This window comes from Lolium perenne, chromosome 7 (genome assembly GCF_019359855.2).
Source record: "Lolium perenne isolate Kyuss_39 chromosome 7, Kyuss_2.0, whole genome shotgun sequence".
Lineage (NCBI taxonomy): Eukaryota > Viridiplantae > Streptophyta > Magnoliopsida > Poales > Poaceae > Lolium > Lolium perenne.
Genome location: NC_067250.2, coordinates 322,313,410 through 322,336,986, shown reverse-complemented (window position 1 = coordinate 322,336,986; position 23,577 = coordinate 322,313,410). Strand labels below are relative to the sequence as shown.

Genomic DNA, 23,577 nt, shown 5'->3' with positions numbered 1-23,577 from the left:
TGGGGAACTGCGCCCTCCACTGGCGCATCAACTCCTCGTCGTGCTCGGCGATGGCGATCCGGCGCTGCACCTGGCGGTGGCGGCGACGGTCCTCATCGTCGACGAGGCACGGCGTCGGCGTGAGGAACTCCACCTCCTCTAGCGATTCGACGTCTGGGAAGTTCATGTCGCACCGTGGCCGCCGAAATAGCCATGCGGCCGCGTCGTAAGCGCGCGCCGCCAGCTCCGGGGTGTTGTACGTGCCGAGGGTGAGCCGGAAGCCACCGGCGCGCATCTCGGCGTAGAACCTACCGTTCGGACACGCTCGGACGCCACGGAAGCCGGATGAGCCGCGACGGCGCGGCGGCATCCCGGCGACGAATGAACGGAGGCGACGGCGACGTGTGGTTCCGCGCGCACGCGGCGCTTTATAGCACAGCGACGCGGCAAGTTTGGCGACAGGTGGCGCGGGGAAGTGGTGGGGCGTGGCACGTGGAAGCGGCGGCGACAGGTGGCGCGGGGAAGCGGCGGGGCGTGGCACGTGGAAGCGGGATCTACACGTCGCACGGCGGTGACGGCGGGGCGAGGCACGTGGAAGCGGCGGCGACACGTGGCACGGGGAAGGGACACGTGGCACAGGGAAGGGACACGTGTGGCGGTGGCGGTGGTGGCCAGTAGATGGCGGTGGCGGTGGTGGGAAGTACACGGCGGTGGCCCGTACATGGCGGTGACGGTGGTGGCCAGGCGGTGGCGGTGGCGACGGTGGCCTGTACATGGCGGTGGCGGTGGCGGCGGTGGCCAGTACACGGCGGTGGCGACGGTGGCCTGTACATGGCGGTGGCGGTGGTGGCCAGTACATGGCGGTGGCGGTGGTGGGTAGTACACGGCGGTGGCCCGTACATGGCGGTGACGGTGGTGGCCAGGCGGTGGCGGTGGCGACGGTGGCCTGTACATGGCGGTGGTGGTGGCCAGGCGGTGGCGGTGGCGACGGTGGCCTGTACATGGCGGTGGCGGTGGCGGCGGTGGCCAGTACACGGCGGTGGCGACGGTGGCCTGTACATGGCGGTGGCGGTAGCGGCGGTGGCCAGTACACGGCGGTGGCGACGGTGGCCTGTACATGCATGGCGGTGGCGGCGGTGGACACGTGTGGCAGTGCGGTGGCTTTTTTTTTGAAATAAGGCGGGAATGAATTTTTTTTTTTAAATGGCCTTTGGTCCCGGTTTGTATTAAAAACCGGGACTAAAGGCCTTTTTTGCGCGCGCAGCGAAAATCGCAGCAAAAATGGCCTTTAGTCCCGGTTTGTATTACAAACCAGGACCAAAGGGGGGCCTTTGGTCCCGGTTTGTAATACGAACCGGGACCAAAGGGTAGGGGAGTATAAAAGAAAGGACTTCGTCTCCGCGGAGATCAATCCCGCGGAGACGAAGCGCCGAGCGCCGCCAGGCTGCCCAACCGCCACGCGAAATCACCTCCGCCGCCGTGGCCGTCGCCACCGCGCGCCCGCGCCCGCCGTCTCCGCCGTCGCTGTGCGCCGCCGCCCTCCGCCTCCTCCCCACGCGCCCGCGCGCTGTCTCTGCCGCGCTGCGCCGCGCGCCTCTTCCTCCACCGCCGCGCGCGCCACTGCGTGTCCCGCCAACGCCCGCCGCCGCCGCGCACGTCGCCTCCGCCGCCGCTTGCGCCACCGGCTGCGCCCCCGCCACCGCGCCTCCTCTGCCACGCCCCCGCCACACGCCATCTCCGCCGGTAAGTTTCGCCGCCCCACCCCTTCTCCTTTTTTTTCTTTTTTAGTCATTTGTTAGATTAGTTTGTTAGGTTAATTAGTTAGAAACAATATAGTTAGAAAAATTAGTTAGTAAAATTAGAAACAATAGTTACATAAAAAGTTAGAAAAATTAGTTAAAACAATAGTTAGAAAAATAGTTAGTAAAATTAGTTAGTAAAATAGTTAGTTAGTGTGTTAGTCAAAAATAGTTAGAACTTTAGTTAAAACAATAGTTAGAAAATTAGTTAGTAAAATTAGTTAGTAAAATAGTTAGAAATTTAGTTAAAATAATAGTTAGAAAATTAGTTAGTAAAATTAGTTAGTAAAATAGTTAGAAATTTAAAAAGTTGTGAAAATAGAGTAACCGCTATGCGCCGTTATGAGGGCCGCCACGCCGTTATGAGGGCGCCGCGCCGTTATGAGGGCCTCCGCGCCGGTAACCACTAAGCTCGCGATGGCGCCCCCAAAATACGGTAGTGTCGACGCCCCTACCGGCGCCCCCAAAATAGAGTATGTAGTGCCGGCGCCCGCCCAAACGGTAGTGCCGGCGCCGACTAACATAAAAGTAGTGAAGTTATTTTTTAATTTATGTTAACATTGGTACATATATATATGATTTGTTTTCGTAGCTACGATGCCGCGACAGTCGCCGCGCCGTGATCTGACTCTCACCGAGGAGATGGAGCAGATGGGGGAGGTCCGGGACTGGGCTCCGCCGGGGTGGCACTGGGAGGTCTTACCTTCCGGGGCGCGCACCTTGGTGCGGAATCCGGGTCCCGTCGTCGACCCGGATATTCTTTGGTGGAGGTCTTATGGGCCACGGTCGTTTCAGAGGGAGCCGGCCCCGCCGGAGGAGGTAGCTCAGCGCATTGCGGCGGAGGACAAGCACGTTCGCCGTTACATGTATGCGTTAGACAACATGTATAGGACCGGATGGAGCGTTATGCGGGGATCTCATGTTAGCCATGCTCCCGTGATTGTTCCGTGGCTTTGGGGGTTCACCCGGCGCGGCTTAGGACCCGATCGGCGCCCTCTAGGACCCGGTCGGCACGGTTGAGAGGTTGTAGTATTGATTGATGTATTAGGGTTAAATAAATATGAACCCGATCTATGCATGCATGTAACTGCACTATCTGCTTTCAGCACTATATTATCGATCCTTAGTTAAGAACTACATATGTAACTCCATCTGCATTATCCTTAATTTGATCATATGATGGTTCCTATATATAGCTTGCAGGTCGTTGTAGAAAACATGGACAGAGATGAAATTCAAGAAAATTTCATGGAGAACCTCATAGCCCACGGTACTCTGGATGATCGCGACGACGACGTTATTCCAGATGATGGCGGTGACGATGTCACCGCAACTTATTTGAATGACTCCGGTGAGGGAGCGGAGAATATTGAGGAAGAAGATCCTAATGGCGCTGGTGAGAAACAAGATCATCATAATGGCTCCCGAACTGTAGTTATCACCGAGGTATATAAATTAATTAAGCCGCTGTTGATCGACTAGATGCATTAACTAATTAAATTGTACTGACTATGAATTATTTCTTTTTTAGCCCTCCGGATCGAGCACTTCTTCTGTAAAGTCGAGGAAGCGAGGCCCGGCCAAAAAGTTGGACAACGGTGTTAGGCACGACATCACCCACATCGAAAAGGATGGTAAACCGATTGCTCTAGAGAAAGGTGCAAAGGCATTTATAGCTCAATGCGGAGTGCTTGTTAAGGACCACGTCCCGATCACCGTTCGAGAATGGCACAAGCCGAAGGGACTAGTGTTGTCTGCAGAGGAAGAAGCTCAAGGTTTTTATATCGATGATGTAGCCAAAAACAGCATTCTGAAAAAGCTCATGTCACATTTCAACATAGTACCCGAAGAGGGGGATGACGCTGAAAAGGCCAAGATGGAGCAGGCCCTCCGCGAGTTTGGCAAGAAGAAGATGGCCAAACTATTCAAGAACCACAAGAAAAGATTGCGCGGCCTTATCAAGAAAAAGAAGACTCCGGACAGTGAGAAGGTAAAAAATCACTGGGACGAATTCGTGAAGTACAACACGGAGTCAGAAGAATTTAAGAAAAGGTCGGAAACAAATAAGGCAAATGCTGCGTTGAAGCTATATCACCAAATTCTGGGTCCAGGTGGATACAGGGCTAACCGTCCTAAGTGGCAGGCAGCTGAGGCGGAACTGACCAGGAAAGGGATCAGATTAGGGACACACGGTTGGATCGAACGGTGCAAGGAGTGGTTCTACGGGATTGGGGGAACGTTGCATCCAGAAACAGGGAAGTGCATCTATAAGAAAGCTCATATGAAGGTTCCCATTGATGCCCTGGAAAAAGCACATAGGGACGTGGAGGAGGGGAGGTTCCAGCCCGAAAGAGAGAACGATGAGCTCACACGCGCCCTTGGGAACAAAGAACACGCCGGACGAACACAAGGCACAGAAGGCTCCGTTCCGTGGAAGTATGGATTTCCTGCGGAAAGGAAGAAATTTCCTGATAAAAGCCATGAGAGGAGAAAGGCAAGGGAAACAGACCGCCTAGCTAACTTAGAGGAGGGTATGAGCACCATGAAAGCCCAATTAACCATGGTAACCCAAGTACTTACATCTCAGATGGCTCAGGGGCAGGCTGTAGATCCTGCATTGCTCAATGCCCTCGTCCCGCTGCAATCTCAACCACACCGGAAAAGCAGCGTGGCTTCCTCTCAGCAGGTGGATAATGATGATGATGACCAGGTGGTCGAGCCTCCTCGCTACCCCCCCGTGGATGATCTCACTGAGAGCCATCCTTGTGAGCTGCATGTTAAAGTTTTCAACCTATCCTTCAAGGCGGCGGTCGGCATCCTCTTACCTACAAGGTCTTACCATTGCCGTCCGGTCCAAGACGAATTTGCTGTTGTGATGGTGGATGAAGTGTTGAGAGATTATGAGGGGTTGGTGCTTGAGCACCCTGCAGGTGAAGATGGGGAAATCAAAGAACTGGGAGAAGCCCGTAGAACCACCGTGCAATGGCGGAAGGAGAACATTGTGTTTCCAGGTGAGAAGCCAACAAGCAGGCCACCTCGTCCGCCTCCTCCGCCACCTGTGCAGTCTCCTCCGCGTGATGATTCTCCTCTACGCGATGATGATTCCCCTATGCATGACCAGTCTCCTCCGCGTGAAAATACTCCGCCGCCTCCTCCTCCTCGTCAGGAGACTCCGCCGCCTCCACCTAAGCAAAAGAGGAAGCGGTCCGCGGCACCTCCTACAGCTCCGAAGAGATCATCAACTCTGATGAGGGCACAGACTCCAGAGTTGTTACCACATGAGCAGACTGAAGAGCAAAAGGCGTTTCTTGCGCTGAAGAAGATGTTTATTCCACCGCAGACAGTGAAGCACTTTGCCGAGACGAGAATGAAGAGACCTGAGCTGAGAGCTGATTATGACCGCTCTCTTGGACAGTCCTCTAGAGCGAGCAAAGAAGCAAAAAAAAGTCGCCCAGCTTGGACAGCAGGACATTCAGGCCGTACCCCACTTCGTCGTGGAGCCCTATCATGATCCAGAGACGGCATCGATGATTGAACGGGCGGCTAGAGCTCAGGGAGCATCAGTTGAGTACGAAGATTACTATCCAACGGCTCAAGTGGTAAACAAGTATAGATACGGATCTGATCTCGTCAAACCTGGCGAGCTCGCGCGTCTAGGGACTCAGATGCGAAGGTTGCATGAATGGTACCTGAAAGCCTGTCGAAGAGGTGATGCCTACCTCACGGTGTATCTTAGAGATGAGCATTACTTCCGGGGGAAAGACGAGATAAACCTTGAGTTAGAAGAACTATTTCAGTTATTCAATCAAGACGCCCTCGATAAAGCTGTCATCAGTTGCTACTGCATGTAAGTGATTTATTTATGTAATTAAGTCTGTAGCTCAGCTCATTCATTTGCACTAACAATTATCCTCATTATATTCTTTGTGTACGCTATACATTTAATTATGCAGAATGAAGAAGCTGGAATACAAAAGAGGCAAGCTCCTACCGCTGGGGTTCATACACCCAAACACAGTTCATGAAGTTACGGTTCGAGACTTCGCCAAGGACACAGAGAACAACATCGTAATGTTTTTAGAGAAGCAAGCAGACAAAGAGGATATATTCTTTCCCTACAACTTCAAGTGAGTGTTATATATAACATACATTATGCTTGTGCACCTTCCAATTTATTCTCGTAATCATTGAGCTATGCTTGTGCAGATTCCACTTTATTCTCCTAATCATTGATCTTCGCCAAGGAGTCGTAAAAGTCATGGACTCGAAACGTAAAGAATATGCGGAATGGGCAGACATGGCTGCCATCCTCCAGAGGTAGTTTCAATCAATTTCATATTGGCATCTTCATCTGTTCTAATTCGAAGATATCATTAACTAATCAATTACTCATTTACTCATTATTTTTTGCCGGGTAGGGCTTGGAAACGGTTCATCAATATTGTTCCGGGTAAATGGAAACCGGAGCTTACATTTCAAGATTACCCTGTAAGTAGTACTATATATATAGCTATGTCCGTGAAACTCTATATATGACATTTACTTTCAATACGATGCTTGATTATTAGTTTGATCGAACTATTTTTTCGTAAAGTGTATGAGGCAGGAACCCGGGAATAACTTATGTGGATACTATGTCTGCACCTTCATTCGTGACATGGCCTGTCCCAAGGGTGGGGATGCCCAAATACACCACACTCGTGTACGATAACAAATTTTCACAATTAATCTTAATTAGTACCATCTATTGTATTGAGTTCCATTCATATATTGATCTCCTTTTTTAAATATAGATGATATGCCTGCGGGACACTCTCATAACGGAGGATCAAATACGAGCAATTCAAGAGGAAATCGCGGGATTCTTTATTACCGAGGCCTTTACCCCAGGTGGAGAGCACTATCGGCAGCTCGTGACGATGGAGGATCTTCGTAGAGGCCTATAGATTTAGTAAAGAGATCCGACTAGCTTTATATTGTAAATATGCATGCATTACGTGTGCTGTTGACGATGTCTATATATATTCACGATGATTTTTTGTGGTTTCTTGAATGATATATATGCATTGCTGAAACTCTGCCGCGGCAGAGAAACGCCATGTTTCTCTGCCGCGGCAGAGAAACGCTGGTACAGCCTAAACCTGTGCCGCGGCAGAGAAATAGCAATTCTCTGCCGCGGCAGAGAAACCTAGGCCCGGTTCGTACCACGAACCGGGACCAAAGGCCATCCACCGCGAGCTCCCTGGCCGCACCACGTGTCGAGGCCTTTAGGCCCGGTTCAACTTTGAACCGGGACTAAAGGGTACCCCCTTTAGTCCCGCCTAATTGGTCCCGGTTTGGGAACCAGGACTGAAGGCCCAAATGGACCGGGCCTATAGCCCCGTTTTCCACTAGTGTCCAGAGATCCCTAAATCTTAAAACAGTGTAACCTCCGAGAAGGTACCGTGGTGTCATTTAATCTCAGTCATCCTACCCCTAATCTCGAACAGGTATCGTTTAATCTCAACCGTTCTTATGTGTTTAATTCAGGAGGATACCTTTTGGTGGTTTACACGGTTTTGAGATTGGAGTATATGAAAGCATAAGCCAAAATATATTAAAAATATATTTTATATAAAGATAGCATATGCATCTGAAAGCCAAAACGCCGCATCCCACAAGTGTACAACCTATCATTTCTTATGTGTTGCCGCTTTAGCCTCTAGGTTCTGGGTTCCATTGAAAATAAAGGTGAGTTTTCCACTTAAATCTCACCCTGACATTGGTACACAACATAACTAGAGCACGTTTAATCCACCTAGAAACTATTGGGGAGTGGGTTGTGGGTTGTGGGGATCTAAAGGCCTTTGCCAAGTTGATCCGCTATCCCCGCTATTCATTATTATTGATTCTTTGTCGGCCTTTGTCCAACACATTGTTCAATCTATTTGCCCAAACAAGAATAAAACCAAGAGGTGTAGCTTTTGACGATAGAGGAAATATAATAATAGCATGAAGATATCAACTACAATCAATATTTGCACCAACAAGATATAACAAGATATCAAAGATGCACACAACTAAGAGAAAAATAGAAAAAGAGAGAAAAAACAAACACATGTTGTGGTGAAGAAAATGGCAGTACCAGCACTCTAACCATCACCGAAGATAATACCTCCAAGAATGAAATAATGCACAAACGTTGCCGTCGCCCGATCGAAAATCTTGAGTTTTCACCCTGCAAATCGCAACTCGGGTACTAGAGTAGCACCACACACACAAAAAAAGCAATCCACATGTGTTGTAACCCCTCTTTCCAAGGTTGATGATGCAAATCGCCAAACACCCAACACATGGGAAGAATTTGTGTCGCATAGTCTTCGTTGCAACTAATACACCTCTCCGCCATTTCAAACCTCTGATCGCAGCCACCATGACTTTCTTGACCTTGACAATTTCATGAAAATCTATATGTATACATGTCCCATGGCATCTACAAGAAAGTGAAGCTTCACGTCATGCCCTCGTGAAGCCTCACTAGTTGATGATAAGGGCGCACACGAATGTACCGATCCCGCTCTAGATATCTAGTGGCGTCATGCACTAATCAAGTGGAAATCTCCAACATGGATACCATAACTCGTCGGTGTCTAGAGAAAGGAGGCCAACATGAAGCATATCGATGACTTGGGGCTCAAAAATCATCACGGCCAAACCACATTTATTTGCAAGACCAGCAGTCCCACACACCGCTAGTCTTCTCTGTGCCGAACTAGCCGATGAGTAGAAGAAAACCCCACGGATCCACACTGGCCCCGATCGGGCCTAAGGCCCTAGATCAAATCGGAACACCATATCCACCAGCGACACCACCCTACACCCCTAGCCAGCGCCCCATCTCCGCCAGTGGAGCACCGCCGTGGAGCGCTTCTCCCGCCCTCCATCTTCGACGGGATGGGCGACTCCAGCAACGACGGCTAGTGTAGTCAAGATTGGAGATGAGGAGTTTTAGGGTTGGGTGGGCGCCTCCGAAGCTGCTCGGGGGAGGAGCGATCAAATCACGAACGACAAGTACAAATCTGAGACGGTAATAAACACACGAAGTTTTCTATAAAATTTCATGCAACAAAAGTTAACTTCCTCTCGAGCCCACCTCTGAACAAGACGCGTGGCACATGTGCCCGTGGCTCTTGCCCCAGCAGCAGCACCGGCCTCCAGCAGTACTCGATGCGCACGAAGGGCGGATTCAGCGGGGACTCGCGGGGCCACTCCATGACGCCGAGCTCCTCCATGGTCTGCCCGTCCTCCAGATCCTCGTCGTTGTAGCCGGTGGCGAGGCCGAGTTTGCGGGATGCACGCTGCGTGGCGACGGGCACCCCCTCGGCCACCTCCACGAGCTCCTTGATGAGGCGCACCGTGTCCCTGCGGTACACCTTCACCATCAGCACCCTGGACAGCGTGTGCCCAGGCTCGGTCTGGTGCCATTGCAGCCGGTCGACGATCACGGTCGAACCGTGCTCGACGCCCCAATCACCGAGCGTGCTGCCATTCCTCATCTCCCGGCAAAGGTACCTGAGCCGCTGCCGTTCCGTCGGCATGCCCGTCGCCAAGATAGACATGGACGATGCGGCTTGTCGACCATACGGGAGGCCTCGGGTACCGGAAATTCCTTTTTATCTTGATTGCATATTCATCTTTTATCTGGAAAATAAATTTTAAAAAATTTAGGAAACAAAATTCATCTCCAGTTCTATGTGGGCACCTATTGTTCCGCTGACATTTTGTGCCATGGGTAGAAGACAAATAATGTTTCGAGAAATGCCTTGTTTTAGCTCTGAATTTTGATTATTTTACATAGCCTGCACCAAAAGTCGTGTTTTTCTGAAAAAACTTTATATAGGCATGTAGGATGTGGAATTGCACACGTTATTTTAACATTATATAATATATTTAAAAACTCTTTTCGCATAAAGATAGCATATATCGCCAAACTACCGCATCCCTGGAGTACAACCTATCATTTCTCATGTGTTGCCGCTTTAACCTCTAGGTTCACGATTCCATTGAAAACAAATCCACCTAAAACCTATTGGGGAGTGGGCTGTGGGTTGTGGGGATCTAAAGGCATTTGCCAAGTTGATCCACTATCCCATTATTCTTTATTATTGATTCTTTGTGGGTCTTCAACTCTTCATCCAACACATTGTTCCGTCTACTCTTCCAAAACAAGAATAAAACCAAAAGATGTACTTTTTACGATAAAGGAAATATAATAATATCACGAAGATACCAACTACACCTAATATTTACACCAACAACATGTTCAAAGAAATCATAGATGCAAACAACTAAAAACACACAAAAAAAACAAAGCGGTGAAGATACTTGCATTAGCAACACTCTAACCATCACCGAAGATAACACCGGGACTACAAAATAAATTCTCTGAAAGCAATACCTACAGGAATGAAATAATGCACAAACGTTGTCGTTGCCCGATCGAAAATCTTGAGTTCACCCTGCAAATCGTAACTCGGTACTCGAGTAGCACCGCACAAAAAAAAAACAAGCCACATATGTTGTCACCCCGCTTTCTCAGATTGTAATAAACACATGAATTTCCACTAAAATTCCATGCAAAACACAGTTCAAAAATTAACTTCATAGCACGTTCAATCGACTTAGAAAACTACTAACATTATGTTTCACCGGTAACTAATCCTATACTGTGGAAACTAGCCTATCTAGCTTAGCAATCTATGCCAGAGGGGCAACTTAATTGATGAAAAGCCTACGGTAGAAGCGGATCCCGAGCTCCAAGATAGACGTTTAGGACGCGGCTCCCCGTCAGCGGTGGCACCAGCGGCATCGAGTCCGGCTTCTCTCTCTCGGCGAGCACCCGCTGCATAACGATCTTGTTGTACTCCGCATGGCTACCTCTGAACAAGACGCGTGGCACCTGTGCCCGCCGCTCGGCAGCAGCAGCACCTGCCTCGAGCCGGTACTCGATGCTCACGAAGGGCTGGTTCATCACGGTCTCGTTGCTCCACTCCATGATGCCGAGCTCCTCCATGGTCTGCCCGTCCTCCAGATTCTTGTCGGTGTAGCCGGTGACGAGGCCGCGGTTGTGGTATGCACGTTGCGTGGCGACGGGCACCCCCTCGGCCGCCTCCACGAGCTCCTTGATGCGGCGCACCGTGGTCCTGCGGTACACCTTCACCATCAGCACCCTGGACAGCGCGCACGCGGCCTCCGTGTGGTGCCACGGCATCCGGTCGACGTACACCATCGAACAGTTGCTGGCGCCACAGTCAGCGAGCCTGCTGCCGTTCCTCACCTCTCGGGATTGGTACGTAATCTTCTGCCGGTCCGCCGGCATGCCCGTCGCCGCCTCGTACCTGGCCTTGATGGTGTCCACGGTGTCGATGCTTGACAGGCCGGACATGATGTGGGTGGACATGGGACAGCACAGGTTGCGGACCCACACCTCCATCTGAGTCTCCACGAGCTGCAGCGTGGACGAGTCGGCCACTCCGAGGTCAGCCAGCGTCCTGCCGTCGTCGTCGTCGGGCAGGGCCGAGCCGGCGAGCACGAGGCGCTGCCGCTCCGGCGGGATCGGGCTGACATATTGGGTGCTGTCGATGCCCTCGAGCCTGGCCTCGAGGCTCGCCACCGTGTCGCTGCTGAAGACTTCGAGGGAGATGGTATTAGGGTTCATGAGGGTGCTTGGCCTCGGGAGAACAACGGAGATCTGCATCTTGGTGCTTTTTTCGTCGACGCCGGGTTCGGCTGCCATGGCTGGCTGTAACAATCGAGATTACTGGGCATTGGATATGGGTCGGTTCTGTCGTATTTAAGATGAACTGGGAGACTGCCGGCTCGCGTACGTGATCGTTTCCGATCCAGACTCTGGTGGTGTCCTTTTTAAGATGGAGGTCTTGCATATACGACTAGTACACTAATCACTACTAATCACGGTTGAGTATGAACATAGAAAAGTTTATGGCTCCCTCCCTTTCATAATTTTTGTATTGGTTTTAGTTCAAATTTATGCTAAAACAACAAGAATTATGGAACGGACGGAGTATTTACACATATGTTCTTGTTTCTAGTTCCTTTAGATTTAAACCAATAGACATGATTTTTTAAAAAATATTCCATTATTATCTAAAGATAGAATAAATATTTTCTGATTAACACTTCATTTTTGCAAAACAAAACTACATACAAATAATATATACATCCATGAATATTGGTTAAAACATCGACGGAACATGAGATCAGATGATAACTACAAGAGGCCATGTATCTAATCACAACGGGGTGAGCATCGAAGAGTACTTTGTTCATGTGGGCAAAATCATCATAGGTCTAGAGTGTCATGCATGGAGGTGTGACGAAAGATGTGGAGCAGGTACTTAGAGTACAAGAAGCTTGCCGGGCCATAAATTGTTTGTCATTTGGCAAGAAACTAGGATACATCACAAATGTGAAATGTTGTCATGACTATTCATGTCAGCATGCATAAAATGACAAAATGACAATGGAGGATAAGTCTGGCCAACCTGCCAATATTTTTTCGAGAATGCATCCTCCCGCCAAACTAGAGTTTAATATTACGGAACCTCTTATTGATCTTGTACCGGCCAAATATTTTTTGAGATGCATCAACAAATTCGTGCCAATGAAGTAAACCAACAACTCCAAACTAATCAAGCCAGATACATAGACACATCAATATTATTGAGTATGTAATTGAAAATTATAAGATGGATAAAAAAGTGTACTTGTCGACCTCCCATTATGTCTTGGAAACATCTCAAATGGATGGATGACATGTCGATTGAGAGCTTTCCCTAGAAATGCCTCAAGTAGCTACAGAAGCGCAATGCACATAATAGTTTGTGCTCCACGTGTTAGTACTGTTGCATCTCGCTACATCTCACTACTTGATGTTGCTAGCTTCCTAGAGATGCAATTGGGCTTGCATTAATTATGGTACCATCTACCCTTTACAGCTAAAAACAATCTAACTCTTTTAAAAGATGATGTTATTGAAAAAGTTAGTTCTTTTTATTAAACTAGCGAGAGAGGGCAGAGTCAGGTATGCGGGCTGCCGCATTGTCCCGCTTTGATATTAGTTGTGTGTTGGGAACGGCCACAAAAGCCAGCAACTGTTGCACAATCCCACTTAGATATGGCATCACCAAAAATGTAAAACCTAAAAGATACACACTAATACATAAATTGTCAAGAAAACTGATTCAACCAAGCAATTTGATTACGGTTCAACAACGCAAGGCAGCCACAAACCACAGAGAATATGATAACATAACATATTTCACACCAGATCAGTGCTAGACTTGCATATAACGAAGAGGATGGCGATTTTCACCACATGATAAGCGTGGTAAGCAACCAAAAATGATTTTTTTAGATTTGTTTGATCTACGATCAAAAATAAGGATGACGATTTGAAATCTTGGGCAGAGTCCTTGATATCAACAGTGATACCTTCATGACAAAAAATAGCTATTCCTCCACTCATATTGTCACAATAAACACCATAGAAGCCCCTAAGGCCGAGATGATTTCGAAGACGATGCACACGATCACTCCTCTAGCGTGTTTCACATAAAAATACTAGTTGGGAAATGCGTGTACTGAGAAGAACATCAAGCTCAAGAACTGTTGCGCCATTCCCTATACCTTGACAGTTCCAGCCGAAACAACTCATTGGTTCTAGTGACCTTCAAAAAACAATCTCCAAGACGAACTAGCTAGCCAAGTGCCCGAGGACTCGACCCCATATAGACTAACCAAAGCAAAGATCACGGACAAGAGCAGTCCTAGGGACCGGATGAACATGCCAACCTCCAAGCGCTGCGCCTGAATCAGCCAAGAAAAATTCAACTGATCATTAATCTGAACCAAGATGGGTAGGCCACGCTGCACCACAAACAACCTAGACAACATGTCAATAGGGGTCCAAGGAACCAGATGGACAGACAAGGCTCCTAGATGCACCTCCGTCGCCAAGATAGACATGGATGATGCGGCTTGTCAACCATACGGGAGGCCTCGGGTACCGGAAATTCCTTTTTATCTTGAATGCATATGCATCTTTTATCTGGAAAATAAATTTTGAAAAATTTAGGAAACAAAATTCATCTCCAGTTCTATGTGGGCATGCATTGTTCCGCAGACATCACTATTAGGAAACAGCTTATCAGTGGCGCACCTGTTTTGCTTCTCAGTGGCGCACTAGTGGTGCGCCACTACTATCACGCCACTGCTAACTTTTAGTAGTAGCGCACTGCTGGTGCGCCACTAGTATAACCCATATATCAATGGCGCAACAAGTGATGCGCCACTACTAACGCGTTATGGTGCGCCACTACTTGAAGCTACGGTGCGCTACTACTACCGATTAGATGATGCGCCACTACATTAAGCTACGGTGCGCCACTACCAACGAGTATATTAAAAAAAATAAAAAAAAACGCCACGGGCCTGCGTGTGGCAGGCGGAATCTGTGGTCACCCGTTCTCAGAAAGATAACTTTGTTATATTATTATAACGTAGAGTTATTAGAGGACCTGATTACAAAAATACCAAAGTTTCTCAACTTTGCAACTAAAACCCTAAAAAATACAAAAAAAAGCAATCGAATCCTTGCGGTTGCCCGGCCGCTGTGCTCCTCGCTGTGCTGCCCGGCCGCTGTGTCCTCGCCGTGATGGAGAGCGGCCGTTCGTGCACCGGCGCCGTCGTCCGTCGTCCGGCGTGGTGGGGAAGTGTAGGACAAAGACGCGGACGGCCAGGAGCCCCTGAGGTAGTCGCTGCTTGCACTGCTTCATGTCCTGCCGGTGCCGGCGGCCAGAGGATTCGCAGCAAGGAAAAGGGAAGGGGAAGTCAGATCCAAAGATGCCAGGCCGGTGGTCACTGCCGCGCGGCGAGCTCGCCCAACCCGAAGGTTGCGGCTTGTGGTGAGGCGGAAAGCGATCAGAGAGCAACCGCGGGCGGGGGAGGAGGAGGAGGGGGTGGATCTCGGACGGTGCTCACCGAAGGCGTGGCAGGCCTGCAGCACGCGGCCGCGCGGCCAGTGCAGGGTGAGAGGTGATACGTCTCCGACGTATCGATAATTTCTTATGTTCCATGCCACATTATTGATGATATCTACATGTTTTATGCATACTTTATGTCATATTTATGCATTTTCCGGCACTAACCTATTAACGAGATGCCGAAGAGCCAGTTGTTGTTTTCTGCTTTTTTTGGTTTCAGAAATCCTAGTAAGGAAATATTCTCGGAATTGGACGAAATCAACGCCCAGGGGCCTATTTTCACACGAAGCTTCCAGAAGACCGGAGAGCTGACGAAGTGGGGCCACGAGGCGGCGCCACGCTAGGGCGGCGTGGCCCAAGCCCCGGCCGCGCCGACCTAGTGTGTGGGCCCCTCGTGACACCCCTTGACCTGCCCTTCCGCCTACAAATAGCCTTCGTCGCGAAACCCCCAGTACCGAGAGCCACGATACGGAAAACCTTCCAGAGACGCCGCTGCCGCCAATCCCATCTCGGGGGATTCGGGAGATCGCCTCCGGCACCTTGCCGGAGAGGGGATTCATCTCCCGGAGGACTCTACACCGCCATGGTCGCCTCCGGAGTGATGAGTGAGTAGTCTACCCCTGGACTATGGGTCCATAGCAGTAGCTAGATGGTTATCTTCTCCTTATGTGCTTCATTGTCGGATCTTGTGAGCTGCCGAACATGATCAAGATCATCTATCTGTAATGCTATATGTTGTGTTTGTTGGGATCCGATGAATAGAGAATACTATGTTATGTTGATTATCAATTTATATCTATGTGTTGTTTATAATCTTGCATGCTCTCCGTTACTAGTAGATGCTTTGGCCAAGTTGATGTTTGTAACTCCAAGAGGGAGTATTTATGCTCGATAGTGGGTTCATGTCTCCGTGAATCTGGGGGAGTGAGAGAAACCTCTAAGATTATGGATGTGTTGTTGCCACTAGGGATAAAACATTGATGCTATGTCCGAGGATGTAGTTATTGATTACATTACGCACCATACTTAATGCAATTGTCTGTTGTTTGCAACTTAATACTGGAAGGGGTTCGGATGATAACCTGAAGGTGGACTTTTTAGGCATAGATGCATGTTGGATAGCGGTCTATGTACTTTGTCGTAATGCCCAATTAAATCTCACAATACTCATCATATCATGTATGTGCCTGGTCATGCCCTCTCTATTTGTCAATTGCCCAACTGTAATTTGTTCACCCAACATGCTATTTATCTTATGGGAGAGACACCACTAGTGAACTGTGGACCCCGGTCCATTCTTTACATCTGAAATACAATCCACTGCAATACTTGTTCTACTGTTCTCTGCAAACTATCATCATCCACACTATACATCTAATCCTTTGTTATAGCAAGCCGGTGAGATTGACAACCTCACTGTTTCATTGGGGCAAAGTACTTTGGTTGTGTTGTGCAGGTTCCACGTTGGCGCCGGAATCCCTGGTGTTGCGCCGCACTACATCTCGCCGCCATCAACCTTCAACGTGCTTCTTGGCTCCTACTGGTTCGATAAACCTTGGTTTCGTACTGAGGGAAAACTTGCCGTTGTACGTGATGTCTACGGGAGCTTCTATTCTTGTAGACAGTGTTGGGCCTCCAAGAGCAGAGGTTTGTAGAACAGCAACAAATTTCCCTTAAGTGGATCACCCAAGGTTTATCGATCTCAGGGAGGAAGAGGTCAAAGATATCCCTCTCAAGCAACCCTGCAACCACAAAGCAAGAAGTCTCTTGTGTCCCCAACACACCTAATAGGTGCACTAGTTCGGCGAAGAGATAGTGAAATACAGGTGGTATGAATATATATGAGCAGTAGCAACGGTGCCAGAAAAGTGCTTGCTGGCGTGTAGTGATGGATGGTGATATAGCAGGCAGTAGAAACGCAGTAAAACAGTAAACAAGCAGCGATAGCAGTATTTAGGAACAAGGCCTAGGGATCATACTTTCACTAGTGGACACTCTCAACATTGATCACATAACAGAATAGATAAATGCATACTCTACATTCTTGTTGGATGATGAACACCATTGCGTAGGATTACACGAACCCTCAATGCCGGAGTTAACAAGCTCCACAATATTCAATGTTCATGTTTAAATAACCTTAGAGTGCAAGATAGATCAACACGACTAAACCAAGTACTAACATAGCATGCACACTTCTACCATCACACTATGAAAGGAGGAATAGATCGCATCAATACCATCATAGTAATAGTTAACTTCACAATCTACAAGAGATCACGATCATAGCATACGCCAAGTACTACACGGTGCACACACTGTCCACATTACACCGTACAGGAGGAATAGACTACTTTAATAACATCACTAGAGTAGCACATAGAGGAATAGTGATACAAAACTCATATGAATCTCAATCATATAAAGCAGCTCATGAGATTATTGTATTGAAGTACATGGGAGAGAGATTAACCACATAGCTACAGCGGAGCCCTCAGCCTCGGGGTTGGATTACTCTCTCCTCATCATGGAGACAGCGATGGCGGTGAAGATGGCGGTGAAGACGGCGGTGGAGACGACTCCGGGGGCAATTCCCCGTCCCGGCAGGGTGCCAGAACAGAGTTCTGTCCCCCGAATTGGAGTTTCGCGACGGTGGCGGCGCCCCTGGAGTCTTTCTGGAGTTTCGTCAATTGGTACTGCGTTTTTAGGTCGAAAGGGGTTTTATAGGCGAAGAGGCGGCGCAGGAGGGCTGACAGGGTGGCCTCACCCTAGGCCGGCGCGGCCGTGGTCCTGCCCGCGCGGCCCTATGGTGTGGGGCCCCCTGGCTCTCCTCCGACTCTCCTTCGGTGTTCTGGAGCCTTCCGGGAAAAATAGGAGGTTTGGCGTTGATTTCGTCCAATTCCGAGAATATTGCCCGAACAGCCTTTCTGGAACCAAAAACAGCAGAAAACAGCAACTGCCCTTTCGGCATCTCGTCAATAGGTTAGTTCCGGAAAACGCATAATAATGACATAAAGTGTGAACAAAACATGTCGGTATTATCATAAAACAAGCATGGAACATCAGAAATTATAGATACATTGGAGACGTATCAGCATCCCCAAGCTTAGTTCCTACTCGTCCTCGAGTAGGTAAACGATAAAAGATAATTTCTGAGGTGACATGCTACCAACATAATCTTAATCATACTATCGTAAAGCATATGAGATGAATGCAGCGATTCGAAACAAGGTAAATGCAATGAGTAAACAATTGAATCATATAGCAAAGACTTTTCATGAATAGTACTTTCAAGACAAGCATCAATAAGTCTTGCATAAGAGTTAACTCATAAAGCAATAATTCAAAGCAAAGGAATTGAAGCAACACAATGGAAGATGAAGTTTCAGCGGTTGCTTTCAACTTGTAACATGTATATCTCATGGATATTGTCAATGCAAAGTAATATAACAAGTGCAATATGCAAGTATGTAGGAATCAATGCACAGTTCACACAAGTGTTTGCTTCTAAGATAGAGAGAAATTGGTAAACTGACTCAACATAAAAGTAAAAGAAAGGCCCTTCGCAGAGGGAAGCATTGATTGCTATATTTGTGCTAAAGTTTTGGTTTTGAAAGCAAGAAACAATTTTGTCAACGGTAGTAATAAAGCATATGTATCATGCAAATTATATCCTACAAGTTGCAAGCCTCATGCATAGTATACTAATAGTGCCCGCACCTTGTCCTAATTAGCTTGGATTACCGGGATTATCGCAATGCACATGTTTTAACCAAGTGTCACAAAGGGGTACCTCTATGCCGCCTGTACAAAGGTCTAAGGAGAAAGCTCGCATTGGATTTCTCGCTTTTGATTATTCTCAACTTAGACATACATACCGGGACAACATAGACAACAGATAATGGACTCCTCTTTTATGCATAAGCATGTAGCAACAATTAATGTTCTCATATGAGATTGAGGATATATGTCCAAAACTGAAACTTCCACCATGATTCATGGCTTTAGTTAGCGGCCCAATGTTCTTCTCTAACAATATGCACGCTCTGACCATTATAGGTGGTAAATCTCCCTTACTTCAGACAAGACGAACATGCATAGCAACTCACATGATATTCAACAAAGAGTAGTTGATGGCGTCCCCAGGAACATGGTTATCGCACAACAAGCAACTTAATAAGAGATAAAGTGCATAAGTACATATTCAATACCACAATAGTTTTTAGGCTATTTGTCCCATGAGCTATATATTGCAAAGATAAAGGATAGAAATTTTAAAGGTAGCACTCAAGCAATTTACTTTGGAATGGCGGAGAAATACCATGTAGTAGGTAGGTATGGTGGACACAAATGGCATAGTGGTTGGCTCAAGGATTTGGATGCATGAGAAGTATTCCCTCTCGATACAAGGCTTAGGCTAGCAAGGTTATTTGAAACAAACACAAGGATGAAGCGGTGCAGCAAAACTCACATAAAAGACATATTGAAAACATTATAAGACTCTACACCGTCTTCCTTGTTGTTCAAACTCAATACTAGAAATTATCTAGACTTTAGAGAAACCAAATATGCAAACCAAATTTTAGCATGCTCTATGTATTTCTTCATTAATAGGTGCAAAGTATATGATGCAAGAGCTTAAACATGAGCACAACAATTGCCAAGTATCACATTATCCAAGACATCATACCAATTACTACATGTAGCATTTTCTGTTTCCAACCATACAACAATTAACGAAGCAATTTCAACCTTTGCCATGAACATTAAAAGCTAAGAACACGTGTGTTCATATGAACCAGCGGAGCGTGTCTCTCTCCCACACAAGCATTTATTCAAACAAAAACAAAAATAAGAAACATACAGACGCTCCAAGTAAAGTACATAAGATGTGACCGAATAAAAATATAGTTTCAAGAGAAGGAACCTGATAATTTGTCGATGAAGAAGGGGATGCCTTGGGCATCCCCAAGCTTAGATGCTTGAGTCTTCTTGAAATATGCAGGGATGAACCACCGGGGCATCCCCAAGCTTAGACTTTTCACTCTTCTTGATCGTAGTATATCATCCTCCTCTCTTGACCCTTGAAAACTTCCTCCACACCAAACTCGAAACAAACTCATTAGAGGCTTAGTGCATAATCAAAATTCACATGTTGAGAGGTGACACAATCATTCTTAACACTTCTGGACATTTCCCAAAGCTACTGGAAGTTAATGGAACAAAGAAATCCATCCCACATAGCAAAAGAGGCAATGCGAAATAAAAGGCAGAATCTGTCAAAACAGAACAGTCCGTAAAGATGAATTTTATTGGGGCACAAGACTTGCTCAAATGAAAATGCTCAAATTGAATGAAAGTTGCGTACATATCTGAGGATCACTCACGTAAATTGGCATAATTTTATGAGTTACCTACAGAGAATTTTGCCCAGATTCATGACAGCAAAGAAATCTGTTTCTGCGCAGTAATCCAAATCTAGTATGAACCTTACTATCAACGACTTTACTTGGCACAACAAAACACCAAACTAAGATAAGGAGAGGTTGCTACAGTAGTAAACAACTTCCAAGACACAAATATAAAACAAATTACTGTAGCAAAATAACACATGGGTTATCTCCCAAGAAGTTCTTTCTTTATAGCCATTAAGATGGGCTCAGCAGTTTTAATGATGCACTCGCAAGAAATAGTATTTGAAGCAAAAGAGAGCATCAAGAGGAAAATTAAAAACACATTTAAATCTAACATGCTTCCTATGAAAAGGAATCTTGTACACAAATAAATTCATGAAGAGCAAAGTGACAAGATCAGGAAGATAAAACAAATGTAGTTTCAAAAATTTCAGCACATAGAGAGGTGTTTTAGTAACATGAAAATTTCTACAACCATATTTTCCTCTCTCATAATAACTTTCAGTAGCATCATTGATGAAATCCACAATATACCCATCACTTAAAACATTCTTCGCATGGTTCATATGCATAGAAGTATCATTAATTTTGGCATAAGAAGAGTTCTTCTCACTAATAGTAATTGGAGCAAGATTATTATCAAGAATTTGAACATGGTAAACAAGTTGCATATTAAGGGAATTGTTTTTGGTATTCCAATCATGACTATGACAAGTTTCATAAGGATAGTTATAACCTATATCATAGCATTCTTTATAATAATCATCAAAGGTCGGAGGCACAGTGTCATCATAAGAAATAGAATAGTTATCTTCCATACCATCATTGTTATTAGAAGGAGATGTATCAAACACATAATGATCAGTAGCAAAAGGATTTTCAAACACCTCTTCCCCAAGCTTAGAGCTTTCTATATCATTATGGGAGGAAGCATGGATAGCACTGACACTATAGCAATTATTATCATCATCATTTTCAGAATTAGTTTCCCAGAGATTTGCAATATCAAAAGTAGTGTGCTCATTCAAATCATGATTGCTAATGTATGTAGAGAGCATAGGAAGATCATCGTATTCAGATTCATTATCATAATAATCATTAGGAGCAACATACTTACGGTTACCTAGCGTTATCTCATTCACGCGGGATACGCCGTTACCTCTTTCTTTTTATTCTCCTTCTTCTTCTTCTTCTTCTTCTTCTTCTTCTTCGTTCCCTTCTTCTTCTTCTTCTCTTTCTTCTCCTCGTTCCCTTCTTTAGAAGGAAGAGGCTTGAAGGGTGGCTTGTCCGCATAACCTGATTTACTTTCAGAAATAGAAGAAACTTGGGAGGATCCCTCCTTTTCATTAATTAGTTGAAAACACACAGTGGTCCTATCATATTTTGGCAAGGTGTCATCTTCTAAAATATTTTGTATGTAAGTATTTGTATGGCTATTATCAATGCAATAAGAAAAACACCCATGCAGGACATCATCAATATCAAGATCACTCATATGTAACAAAGAGATTTTTCTCGACAGTTCTTCACACCCCAAAAATAAAGTAAGTTCATCATGCTGATTAGGAGTAATTTCATCATCACAATACAAATTTTCAGCACTCATTGGGTTCAAATTATCATTGGAGGAGCATTGAAAATTAAAATGACCCACTTCATGGCAAACTTCACAAATAAAAGGATAGAGGGCACAAACTTTTTTACCAAGATCATCTAGAGCCCTAAACCACTTTCTAGTTTTTTCATTAGCATGATGGATACAATATTCATCTTTGATTTGATTAATTCCACAAGGTCTATGTATTCCACAAAAATTAACATGCTTATAGGAAATAGCATTCTTAGGAGTTTGAGCATGCTTATTGCAATAATTAACAACAATTTCATTCTTCATGCAAGCCTCTTTAAAAGGTTCATGATACTTATCAAAATTCTTTTTAGGCAATTCAAAATGAGAAGCAAAGGCTTTATAAAGATTTGCAGCAACTTGAGAGTCAAGACCATAAGTAGCACTCATATTTCGAAATTTATCGGTATCCATAAAAGCTTCAATGCATTCATAATCATAATTTATACCTGACTCTTTACCTTTGTCGTTCTCTGATACGTCTCCGACGTATCGATAATTTCTTATGTTCCATGCCACATTATTGATGTTATCTACATGTTTTATGCACACTTTATGTCATATTCGTGCATTTTCTGGAACTAACCTATTAACAAGATGCCGAAGTGCCGATTCTTTGTTTCTGCTGTTTTTGGTTTCAGAAATTCTAGTAACGAAATATTCTCGGAATTGGACGAAATCAACGCCCGGGGGTCCTATTTTGCCACGAAGCTTCCGAGAAGTCCGAAGAGGAGACGAAGAGGGGCCACGAGGGGCCACACCCTAGGCGGCGCGGCCCCCTTGGCCGCGCGGCCCTGTGGTGTGGGGCCCTCGTGCCGCCTCTGACTTGCCCTTCCGCCTACTTAAAGCCTCCGTCGCGAAACCCCCGCACCGAGAGCCACGATACGGAAAACCTTGCGAGACGCCGCCGCCGCCGATCCCATCTCGGGGATCCAGGAGATCGCCTCCGGCACCCTGCCGGAGAGGGGATTCATCTCCCGGAGGACTCTACGCCGCCATGGTCGCCTCCGGAGTGATGTGTGAGTAGTCTACCCCTGGACTATGGGTCCATAGCTGTAGCTAGATGGTTGTCTTCTCCCCATTGTGCTATCATTGTCGGATCTTGTGAGCTGCCTAACATGATCAAGATCATCTATCTGTAATTCTATATGTTGCGTTTGTTGGGATCCGATGAATAGAGAATACTATGTTATGTTGATTATCAATCTATTGTCTATGTGTTGTTTATGATCTTGCATGCTCTCCGTTATTAGTAGATGCTCTGGCCAAGTTGATGCTAGTAACTCCAAGAGGGAGTATTTATGCTCGATAGTGGGTTCATGTCTCCGTGAATCTGGAGGAGTGACAAGAACCACTAAGGTTACGGATGTGCTGTTGCCACTAGGGATAAAACATTGATGCTATGTCTAAGGATGTAGTTGTTGATTACATTACGCACCATACTTAATGCAATTGTCTGTTGCTTTGCAACTTAATACTGGAGGGGTTCGGATGATAACCTGAAGGTGGACTTTTTAGGCATAGATGCAGTTGGATGGCGGTCTATGTACTTTGTCGTAATGCCCAATTAAATCTCACTATACTCATCATAATATGTATGTGCATGGTCATGCCCTCTTTATTTGTCAATTGCCCAACTGTAATTTGTTCACCCAACATGTTGTTTATCTTATGGGAGAGACACCTCTAGTGAACTGTGGACCCCGGTCCAATTC

The 23,577-nt window shown here is 46.4% G+C and overlaps 1 protein-coding gene across 1 annotated transcript; it reads right to left on the bottom strand.

Annotated features, from left to right (window-relative positions):
* Positions 1 to 8,875: 8,875 nt before the first annotated feature.
* LOC139834056 (ubiquitin-NEDD8-like protein RUB2) lies at positions 8,876 to 9,355 on the bottom strand. Its single transcript, XM_071824439.1, has one exon. It carries the CDS (start codon positions 9,353 to 9,355, stop codon positions 8,876 to 8,878), a length of 480 nt encoding a protein of 159 aa, XP_071680540.1.
* Positions 9,356 to 23,577: the final 14,222 nt, after the last annotated feature.